Source organism: Pecten maximus, chromosome 12 (genome assembly GCF_902652985.1).
Source record: "Pecten maximus chromosome 12, xPecMax1.1, whole genome shotgun sequence".
NCBI lineage: Eukaryota > Metazoa > Mollusca > Bivalvia > Pectinida > Pectinidae > Pecten > Pecten maximus.
The window spans coordinates 3,444,236-3,456,782 of NC_047026.1; the positions used below are offsets into that span (position 1 = coordinate 3,444,236).

Here is a 12,547-nt window from a genome sequence, read left to right on the forward strand (position 1 = left end):
AATATTCTAAAAATGAAAAATTGCATTTTGATTGTGATAGCCATCAAAAATGAATTTCTTTTTTATAAATTACCAGATAAGCGAAATCCCTGACGAGAGTAACCGTTGACATTCCAAAGTCTCGCGAGATTTGAGATTTAGTTAGTTTGCAATGTTCCTAATGGTTTTTATCGGAGTTCCAAACAGTGGCATTACTCTTCATAATACATATAAATTGATCAGATTAATGGTCCACTGTTTATATAGAATTTTAGGCCGGTATATAAAAAGAGCATTTAGCTCTACCAGGAAGTTCCGCTTTAAAATTGAATTGGCCCTGTCATAAGTTAAAAATATCTAGTAGGACTACTGCTGTAACTAAATATGATATCTAAATGTAACTCTTTGTATCGACACATAATTTAGCCCTACTGACAATGGCTACTCCATATCACGGAATAACGTCTACAGAACTTACAGAACGGCTATTCCAAATTACGGAATAGCTCGTCTAATGTATAGAACGGCTATTCCAAATTACGGAATAGCTCGTCTAATGTATAGAACGGCGACTCCAAATTACGGAATAGCTGGTCTAAAGTTATAGAACGGCTAATCCAAATTACGGAATAGCTCGTCTAATTTATATAATAGCTACTCCAAATTACGAAATAGTTCGTCTAATACATAGAACTGCTTCTCTAAATTACGGAATAGCTGGTCTTATTCATAGAACGGCTACTCCAAATTACGGAATAGCTCATCTGACTGAGGTCAGTCGAAATTACGGGAACGCTTGTCCAACTTATTGAACCGTTAGTCCAAATTCTGGAATAACTCGTTCAAAGCACAGAACGTTTAGTCAAACTCCCTGAATGGCTTGTCCATTTAACAGAACAGTTACTAGTATAAATTCAGCCGAAATAGTCCACGAGTCCAAATGAGTCTCAATGGAACCTACATGTACTTTCATAGATTCAAATTTAACATGGAGAACCCGAGAAAACCACATAACTTTCGATTATACCACTCAAGATTCGTAGACTTTTCGTTTTATTTACAAAATCGTGCATAGAAAATGTAAAAAAAAAAAAAAAAAAATAACAACATCCCCGGCGGGATTCGAACCCGCGACCTCTGGATTAGAAGTCCAGCGCGCTATCCGCTGCGCTACGGGGACTACATATTAATATCGAGGCGCTATCGGCTGCGCTACGGGGACTAACGTTCTTTCCGCTGCGCTACGGAGACTAATATATTGTATTTTTTGTCTCGATTTTTTTTGGGGGGGGGGGGGGGGGGGGGGGGGGGGGAGGGGAGAGAGAAAATATTGCAGTTGATTTTGTTCACCTTTTCACCAGTAGATACCTATTGATACCAACTGGAAAACATGGCAAACATGGTTTTAGCATTTTTTTTTTGTCATTCATTAACCCCCTATCATTTAACAAGAAACGTCCTTTGTAGAAAATTAAATTGAATTCAACTTAAATATAAAATTCAAGTGTACCGACTCAAGGTGAATGAACTTCAAGGTATAAGCTTTTAAAATATCCTTTATTATTCCAACAAAAGGCTGTCTTATCGATGACAGAAGTGGTGTTTAGATAAAACCTTAAGGATTCTTAAAATGTCTTTAAACTATGCTAATTGGTCACTTAAGGTCAAATAAAAACTTTCACCAGATTCCTAGAATGACAGCTAAAATCTCCACTTTTGATCTCGCAATACGTCAAATGGTCACTTCAAGTTAATCTAATGTTTATTTTAAAAACCCAGTGAATTTCAAAAGCAAATTAATCCTGAGTAAACAGTTACGTTCTCGCGAGTCTGCTTCCACGGATAATGTGCTTGGAGAGCACTTGAGTAGGGCGCGCCGAAAGGGGTGTGTGGGTACTTGATATCATCCGGGTACTTATAGCCGAATGGCGAATGCTTGTTGGGATGTTCAGAATGGCAAAATACAGGTAAAAATACAGGTAAGTACACCTGAACAACGCAAACTTTAGACTTATGAACTATCAAAAGAAAACGGTTCCATTAACTTGAATATTGCTAATGCTTCTTAATGTTGGTATTACACGCTGAAGTAGACACGTATGGGGCAATTTGTCCGATCAAGTACTCCCTCCTACGTTCCATTTATATACACACTCCACGGAAACCAACCAGTCAGGCAAAAATGTATCTAGTTTTGGAAAAATGTCATTTTATTTTCGCTAAGATCTGTTTTTGTCATTTGAGTTTAACAGGTTTATTGTGATAAATGCTGTTGTTTACATTGTTTATAATGTTTTACCATTCATATTCATATATTTGTCCAAAAAACAAGCTCCTTGTACAAATTCCTGAACGGGCATGCTAACTATTGCAGATGTTCGAAGTTAATGAAATAGAGATTCTTTGTATCATATAATCGCGTCAATGGCGGTTCTAGAGAATTTGTGGCAATGTTAACGAATCACAATCATAGCTATAGTTAGTTAGTTGTTTTCATTTTTAAACTCAAGTATTAGAAGCTAAAAAAAAAAGTAAAAAAAAAAAAAAAAATCTATATGTTGTAATTACCACTTTATTCCACTGACCCCAGATTTAGTAAGGAACGCAATCTGGGCCCGATTTGTGACAGACAGCGCTAAGATGTTACAGTGTTACGTGACTATCTCGACGGAAGTCTTAGGAAACATTTGGAACAAAATAAACAATTTTACATTTTTTTATTCCGTTACGCAGCGAAGTTCTACAAGGTCAGCAGTGTGTTTAGTCTGGACAGCGACCAAGCCCTCCACGATCATCTGAGTCTTTTATTGGAACGCTAACAGCCCAATCCTGTATTCCCGTTAGGCCAGACACGGTGGTCCAGGTGGTGATACTGTAAATGAAATTAATCTAAAAACAATTAACATCCGACCTCTGTCTGAATATGATGCATTATTTGATTAAATTTGCAGGAGATTTTTTCCCCACATTTTTAGTTTCGTAAAACTCTTCACTCAATATCTTAAAACTTAAATGCGCCTTACTATATACTCAACGCGATTCTCGCACCGTGAACCTCGTGTCAATTTACAAACCTCGCGCCAATTACCATGAATCTCGCGTGGCAGTATGGTGTTACGCTACCGTGAACCTCGTGACAGATTGAAGAAAACTTGATTCCCATTTTGAGAACCTCTCATTATAAGACACGTCATCTATCTGGCGAGTTTTCTTGAAACACGTGATTTCGTAACGCTGTTGATTAAGAGCTCCCAAATGATTAAAAAACGTGCTAATTCCTCGTTTCCAAGTGTAAATTAACTTTCAGTTCATTACCTGCTAGTTAAGATATACATTCCTATACAATATATTGCAATACATTCCAATACAATTTATTGTAATGCATTCCAATACAATGCATTTTAATACATTCCAATACATACATTGTAATACAATCCAACAATATTGTAAAACATACATTGCAATACATTCCAATACATACATCGTAATACATTCCAATATCATACATTATCACACATTACAATACAATGTATTGAAATACATTCCAGTACAATATATTGGTATACATTCTAATACAACATATTGTAATATATTACAAAACCATACATATTTAAATATTGTAAAACATACATTGCAATACATTCCAATACATACATTGTAATACATTCCAATACAATATTTATTGTAATACATTCCAATACGATATGTTGTAATATATTACAAAACCATACATATTAAAATATTGTAATACCATACATTGTAATACATTCCAATAAAATACAATATATTCCAATATAAACCTTGAAATGATAATGTTAAAGGGATATGGAAAAGTTTATAAAGCGCAATCATACGTACGTGTTTAGTTTAAATGTATAATACAAGGCTACTTATCAGACAATAAACAATTTCCACGAGAAATCTAGGCGATATCGCAGATACTAAGTGTTAATGAACGCAAGGAAAGGAGGGGTTTGTAAACAAAACAGGATCTGATAAATTTATCACCAATTAAAACAACATGGACGCCATTTCTGTCAGGAACCTGTCAGAATTTCCCAGGATTCCCAGGTGGCAGCCATTTTATCTAGATACTCTTGTCACCCTTCTGTGTAGTTTTCTTTAGCCTTCCAAAATAACCATGACTTAGTAACAAAATCCAAAGTAAATAAACTTTCTCGTGATTGGTGATTTTCCGGAGAGGATGTGACCATCTGTCTCGCTCATCTAAAGCGTGTTTGTACAGAAAACATCTCCAATGTGATATAATCTGGAGCAATCAAGTTTGAATATTAATTTCAACCAATCAGCTGTCGGATTTAATTAAAGCACGTGCAGTGCGTGACAGCTTGACTTCAAGGGAGACAAAGTAAACATCAAGTCAGAGTTCCATTAAGTTGAAGAAGCAATCTTCATCTCGGGATGTTAAATATTTTCATAACAACGCGAAATATCACGCATAATATAAAATGGATGAACCTCGATTCCCGGAGCCATGCCACCCGAGTGTCTGTTGTGATAACACTGGTATCGAGGATGGTACACTGGTTATTCGCGGGAGGGGGGGGGGGGCATAACAAAATAGCTATCTCGTTATAACGAGATAAAACTCGAAGTGATACAGCTTCCATAGTTTTTATTTGTCGACTTTCTTTATTAATTTTTTCGATACAAAATGTGTCTGCTTTCTCGCGTCAGTTTTGAGTATAGACTCAACCCGATACTGCGGTAAATATTTCCTTTATTTAACCCCAATTGGGCTAAAGCTATAATATATGTTATGCATGGGTAGATAATTTTTATATAATAAATAAAATATCTTTCTTCCCTCTGAAATGCAATACGTGATATACACCTTCTATCAGCAAAAATCGCCTACCGTACTTTTTCTTTTTTTTTTCTTTTTTTTTTCATTGCTTTTAGCGAATAAACTCAAGGCAGATTGTTGTAATATGATCTATGACTTCATTGATATTTCTGACACAAAAAAGACCTACCATTAAATTTATAAAATAGTTTGGATCATTAGGGCCGAGAACCACACATACCATGTATATTTTGTGGTGTTTCGTGTTTTATATTTTAAATAGCACGCGGTCGCACGTGCACTTTGTCTATAAAACATGGTAGCTCGCTTATCATGAGGGTCCCGTCTGTTGTTCGCTGGATATATTGCTTTGCATTTATAACTACAATGTAAATCCGTTTGAAATATTGCAGGCAAATTTTACTTTTTCGTTTTTTCTTTTCTGTTTTTGTTTGATTGTTTTGTTTTTGTTTTGTTGGGGTTTTTTTTTGGGGGGGGGGGGGGGGGGGGGGGGGGGGGTTTACCCCGCTTTTTTGGGGGGAGAGGGGTCGTGTTTTTTCTTCCTTTTTCCGTTTGGTTTTGTTTTATTTGTTTGTTTTTTATTTATTTTTTACATAAAACATATTTTTCCATTTTTCCTTAAATTTGTATGATTTCATTGCTGTTAGAAGGGCGTCTTAAAGTGTCGAGTTGTGTGCTGGAGACGTTTAACCTTGATCCTCGCACTTCGCACATTACAAGTCGGATTGACAAGTTCATCATGGCGGTAAAAAGAACAACAAGCTTTCAGATGATCAAGATTAAAACAGAAATTCGTCTCGCAAGAGTTGCAGATAAGAGACGCGCCCAGTTTTCTGGCTAAGATTGGGAAAAAAAGGGGAAATATTTGGACAAAGAAAATACAGACAAAGAAAGAATTACAGACCAGAAAAGTTGAGAAAAAAAATCGATTGACACATCTTGATGAGAGATTAAAGGAAGAATTTATGAACAATTGCGAAATGATTAACCGCAGTAGGAGAGAACACAGCTGTACTCGCGTGAATTTGCTGCGATACCCAAAGATATGTATGTATTCACATTTTGTGTTCACAAAATTGAATTAAATTTCCAAAAAGCTGAGAGAGCTACCATCATTAGTATTTATTTATTAGTGAGTGGTTAATGTATAAAGTTTGAGATAGATTGATATTTAGAAGCTCGCGTAGTTACGCTGAGAGTTTATTAAAGAGAGTTATAATTTGTGATGTTCATGAGCGGGAGAACTGTTAATATGTTGGCCAGGAGGTCGTTGTGGAGATTCTCTCAACAGCAGGTTGTGACGATAAAGTCTCTCTGATTTGATCGATTTCCGACCATAACCAAACAACAGCGCCACCGTGCGTGAAATAGCAAAACAATGTCCAACAATCATGCATGAACAATATTCTCTGACTTTTCAATTACATTTTGTTTGCAATTAATTTCCTCACTAGAACCTCTACGAATGGTGGTATAAAAGACAGCAGACAGCCAATTGCATCGTGTAAAGTATGTGAGCAAGCCAATCAAAGTAGACAAAGTATTTATATCCATGTGTTAGCCTCCACACCTCCCCCACCCCCAGCACCACCCCCACCCAAATTCCCAGTATGGCTGGTACAACGACCAATTACCAATCTAATATCCCTAATGGTAACAAAAATGAGGGCAAGCCATAACAAATATCATATTTATATGGAGACCCTAATTGAATAAAGAGCGATGAGGATAAGACCAGGTGTTTCAAACGGGTAAGCGTCTTCTGCTTCATGACGGATCCAGCAGGCATGGTGACCATAAATCTTGCCCATAGCCCTTATCAACATACATTAATCGAAACGTGTTGCGAGACCCGCAACCAACCAAAATCTATCATTCCATTGGTTGGTTCTTTCTTTGTGGTACCAACTAAGTGTCGTCTCCTTATGAGGGGTCACAGTAGCCTCGCTTTCATTTGGAGACATATATCGGATCATGGAATCTTCTCTTCTATTTGGAGACAAGTATCCACTAATAGTGTCATCGCTTATATTTGGAACCACGTATTCGGCTCACGTTGTCTTCGCTTACATTTGAAGACACATATCGGCTGACAATGTATTTGGAGACAAGTATCGGCTAATTTTTTCATCGCCTTTATTTTTGGAGCCTACGTTTTGGCTACATGTGTCATTATTTCCCTTTGGAGCCCCACATTGCCTTACAGTGGTCTCGCTTTCATTTGGAGCCTCTTATTGATTTTACAATTCGATAAGTCCGTAAAACAACATTTCACGCAAACTCTGTCCTCCAGAATCCAGGACCGTGAACGAAGTCCTTCCGGACGAGGTACATAGCATAGTAATGAACCTCTGAAAAGATTAAGACGGAATGGCATGTCCATTCTCGAAACGAATCATGGTGATTAATTTGGCCATGATTTTGTTTCCCGCCTTTAAATTTGATTGTATTCCGGCTGTAGTAATTACGGAAACGACGCAGAAACACAAGCTCCAACGAACATTTCTGATTTTCTTAATTCTCAAATCTTGTTATCCGTTTTTCATTCTCTTGTTTTTCTTTCAAATTTCGATGGGAGCAAATGAATCGATCAACTCTACTTGACAAGAATGGCAATAAAACGGAAAAAGTGAACTGGATTTTGATTCAGATCGACTGCTACTGCAAACGAGATACTTTCATATTAAACCTCAAATCCCATTGACGACTGTTTCATACTATGGTGGTATGCAAATACTTAAAACTTGTAGGGCTATTGTTTAAGTGGGTTTTTTTTTTTTAAGATAATTAACTTCTATCCAATTAGTACCAACACTGAAATATATAACCACCCTGTTATAATGAACAAGCTGTTTGTAGGTTTGCGTTTTCTCGCTATGTCACGTTGACGCCCCGTGACTTCACGTTGACGTCATTTCTGGGTCATATATCTCATGCATGACTCGCGGTCATTTATCAAATTATATACTGTAAATCACTTTGATTTCGCGAATACTTTATTTCGCGAACTCACCTCTTTAGACATATTTGCGAAAAAATGAATTTGCGAACACTGATCTAAAAATGACTGAATTCGATGATGACGAGCTGTTAGGGTCATCGACTCTGCAAGATTCCTATATCGATTACCAATAGCGTGGACACCATTCCAAGGTGTTATTTTCGTACAAATAATCGCGAAGGATTTGAAATCACGAGTGACTCTTCTCGCGTATTACCGCGAAAATAAATCCCACGCGAAATATAAATGATTTACAGTATATCTTATCTCTCAGTCTATTTATTTATTTATCTCACATTTATCAATTAATAATAGACATTATTTTAAAATCTTTTTTAATTTTTAATATTATTTAAAATTTTAAATACCGTTACTCACTTGATTTTTCAAAGTCAATTTCACTTGTTAAACCAAATAATTTTGTTTCTGAGTTATCTTTATCTGATAAAGCAAGCTATAAATAGCCACAATAAATCTATGTATTCATTCGAAATTGATTTACATAACAAATAAACAAAAATACAAAGAAAATGGCAACAAGGTAAGATAACTCCGTCTCAATTTAGTAGCTTATCGATTTCTACAGTAAAGACATATATATGATTATTACAATAACGTTTACTGAAAATAGATAGATATGAAATATGAAATGTAGGTAACCGGATGGAGGTATCGGGAGGGGAGGGGGTGAAAAGGGGGGGGGGGGGCAGTGTAAGTACAGTTGTATGTTAATTGCGATTATTTTAATTCTAGGACATTTACAGCTATATTTAAAGAAAGATCATTTGTTTTTCATTTATTCAACGCCATCCCTGAACTAAAACAGAATCGGATAGTTCGACCAAATTCCCTTCCTTCAGACATCGAGAACAATCCTACATGCAATATGTTTTATGCTTTTTATCGAAACCTTCATTCAAGAACGTCGATTTTTCTGCACTGTCGAAATCGCGTGCACGAACATTGCAACAGTTTAACTTATTTTCTCAAACATTGGAGTTAAGAATTTAAATCTGTAGAATTTATGTGTATCTTCTAGGCGAAATGGAAATTGCATTTTTACTTCAGTGCTAAAATTATTCATTGGCACGAATTCGATTTCATTTTGTCAAACCCTTTAGACTTTGTCACTCCCAAACCTGTCACCGGAATGGAAATTTCTATAGAGAATTTCTGAGATAAGACTTTTCAAGAAAATCCATTTATTTTATCAAATTATGGAAGCATATATAGTTTCACGCGAAAGTGAGCTGACAATAGGAAGACTCTGTATATCCGGCATGGTTTTAAATTAAAAGAGTTTACCATTTACCCCATATCGAAGCCGGGCATTAGATTACGAACTTATTTTATACGTCTGTCGCCCATTCGGAAGTGAATTAATCTTGAAGTGTTCACTAAAGGTATTACAAAGAAGACGTTCACATCATCTAAAGGTCACAAAATAACTTACAGCGGGCAACCAAATAACCATATTCGGAACAAGTATTCAAAATCTTCTTAGCATAGCCATTTGCACTTTTCTTATCAAATAACGCATGGCATTACAAGAATTGTCTAACTTCAGCCAAGAACGAATTATACTTCAGAGCTTTTGGTCGTGAATAACAAGTCTTAAGAGATGTACATTATATCCAATTATTGATCCAACTTTTGGGGACAACATCGAATAGAAAATGCAAATCTTCGCACAATTTGTGTTAATGTAATTCTAAGAAAAGGTCCTGGGGCCAGTAACTAGAAAAATGTATTTAAGTTTGGAATTAAGGGAGCGGTAAGATCAAACAAAGTATTCGATAAGTGGGTAACTAAAAGCCTCTTTATCGCATTCTTAAACCTTTCGCATGTCTCACTTAGGGCTCTCTTTGGTAAGGTCACACTTAACTAAGAATACGTGGAATCCGGAATCTCCGCCTTCGTTTTTTTGACTGAGTTACCTGTCGAGTCAAGCAAACGTTTTAATCGATTATAAAAACATAACAAAGCATCCTTTTGACACTGTCTTACTTTCGTTTTGTAACAAAAACAAAAGCAGACGACAAAAATGGAGAAATCAAACAGCAGTAAGCGGACGCGAAAACCGAACTTCTCGCTCTCAGAGCTTGAAATTTTAGTAGAAGAAGTAAGTAAAAACAGGGATGTATTAATGGGGAAGTTTACAGACAGTATTACAAACGAAAAAAGAAGAGAATCTGGACATTGATAGCAACAAAGATCAACGCCTCATCCCAGGCATGCAGGTCCATGGATGACGTAAAGAAGAAGTGGCAAGATTGGTCAAGTAGTGTAAAGGGAAAGGCCAGTAAATATGAAAAAGAGAGAAACAGAACAGGCAGTGGACAAATGACGGAACCGGCACTGACACCACTAGAAGAGAAAGTCTTGGCCGTGCTTGGAGTGACAGCTGTAGTCATAGAAGGGATAGCAACTGAAATGGCAGATACTTTTATGTTCTGTTAACATTGTTTGCTCAGAAATCAATTAATAGACAATGTACCTTTTATGTAATGTATATTGTTCCAAGGACAATCACTTCTTTTTCATTTTTACAATGTTATTTTTTTATGAATGATTGAAACCAAACGGTTTGATTGTTATTAAAACGTTATGCAAATGTTTATTAAAACATGTTATGCAAAGAATTATAATTGGTTTAACTTTTCCTTAGTTCTTTTCGTGATATTCCAGAACATCATTAATGTTCACACAAAGATTACTCTGAATGTTCAAACACAGTTGCAATGACGTTTTCCCTAGCTGCAATTCCTGACGCTGAATCCGGTTGGCCCTGTACCTGGGTATCTTCATCTTGACTGGCTTCATCATCTCCATCATCATCATCGAGATCTTCACAGGGCAGTCGTTTTTGCATGCATATATTGTGCAATATTGCTGTCGACATGATAACTCTGATTGATCGTTCAGGGGACAATGTAAGACCTTTGAATATGCATCTAAACCTCATTTTCCATATCCCAAATGTTCTCTCAATGACACAGTGAGTGGTTCGATGTGCTTTGTTGTACCTCCTTCAGCAGGTGAGACTGGGGTTAGTTTTGGGGTCATAAGCCATGGTCTGAGACCATAGCCACTATCTCCAAGAAGATAGCCATTACATATTTGACCTGTCTCAAAAGCATTACATAGTCCACAGTTATTCCAGATAAAATAATCATGGGTAGATCCGGGCCATTTAGCGACAACATTAAGGAATCTATAGTCAGCAACACAAATCCCTTGAATGTTTAGGGAATGAAATCCCTTTCTACACACATACAGGTGTTCCTCACCTGATGGGGTGTGGATTGGAATCAAACTGCCGTCTACAGCCCCAAGAACATTGGGAAATACACGAATGTTGAAGAAATTCTGCTTAACTTTTACTTGTTCCCGATCGGTCAAAGGGAATTTGATGTATGATCTTGCATGTCGTGAAAGGATCATCGATACATCTCGTATAGCACGAGATACAGCCATCTTGCTGACACCGTGCGCATCCCCAATTACGGACATGTAGCTCCCACTGGCGTAATACCGCAAAGCAATCATCGTTTGTAAAGAGACTGGGAGAGCCATGTTCCTTTTTGTGTACCTTGAGCTATCATTTTGCAGTAATTCGCAAAGTTCAAATACAGACTGTCTATCTAGCCGATAATTCTTTATGATTGCCTGATCACTTAAAAAATCCAATGGATTTTGGCGATATCTGAACAACCTCCGCGGTATACCACGGTTTTCCTCTCTGAGCATCAAAATCAGTGCCATGATTCCTTCTTGCTGGCAGGAATATGTACTAAGAGAGGTTTAGAGACGGTCATGTGCAGCCTTAGTCTAAGTGGACATTTTTAGCTTAAGTTCAGAATGTAGTTACGCCCTTAATCCTCTAAGAAAGGTGTAAGATTACATTACGGAGACCTTAGAGTTTACGAGCGCTTCTAGTTATCCCAACTATGGAAGGGAACGCAAAGAGAGAGATAAGTAGACGTGTACAGTTAATCTTAAAATGTACCGTTATAATTGTCTACGATAGCTTTCAGTTACGCCCTTAGTATTTAAGAGAGTGATAAGTTGGTCTTATGTCTTAAGAGAGCTTCTTGCTACTGGCCCCTGGTTGGTTGAGGACATTAGAGTGGTCATTGAGAGAGGTATGGTCAGTTTTCTAACATATGTTGGTAAGTGGTCAGTCAGCAGGGTATGGTCAGTTTAATAAAGACCTCTGTAGGAAAGTGGTCAGCGAGAGGTATGGTCGATTTTCTAAAGAGATATGTAGGTAAATGGTCAGTGAGCGATGTATGGTCAATTTTCTGAGGACATCTGAAGGTAAATGGTCAGTCACCATGGTATGGTCAGTCTTATAAGGACATCTGTAGGTAAGTGGTCAGTAAGCGAGGTTTGGTCATTTTTCTGAGGACATCTGTAGGTAAATGGCCAGTCAGCAAGGTATTGTCAGTTTTCTGAAGACATCCTAGGGTAAGTGGTCAGTGAGCGATGTATGGTCAGTTTTCTGAGGATATATTTGGGTAAGTGGTCAGTAAGTGAGGTATGGTCAGTTTTCTAACATGTAGGTAAATTGTCAGTAAGCGAGGTATGGTCAGTTTTCTGAAGACATCTGTAGGGAAGTGGTCAGTGAGTGAGGTATGGTCAGTTTTTCTGAAGACAGCTGTAGGTAAGTGGTCATTGAGCGAGGTATGGTCAGTTTTCTGAAGACATCCGTAGGTAAGTGGTCAGTAAGCGAGGTT

General features: G+C 37.1%; 1 protein-coding gene and 1 non-coding gene across 2 annotated transcripts; both read right to left on the reverse strand.

Annotated features, from left to right (window-relative positions):
* Window positions 1–1,086: 1,086 nt before the first annotated feature.
* Window positions 1,087–1,159, reverse strand: Trnar-ucu. Its single transcript has one exon. It is a non-coding gene; the product is annotated as a tRNA-Arg (tRNA).
* Window positions 1,160–10,769: 9,610 nt separating this feature from the next.
* On the reverse strand, window positions 10,770–11,384 carry LOC117339717 (putative nuclease HARBI1). The gene has a single exon (XM_033901435.1). It carries the CDS (start codon window positions 11,382–11,384, stop codon window positions 10,770–10,772), a length of 615 nt encoding a protein of 204 aa, XP_033757326.1.
* Window positions 11,385–12,547: the final 1,163 nt, after the last annotated feature.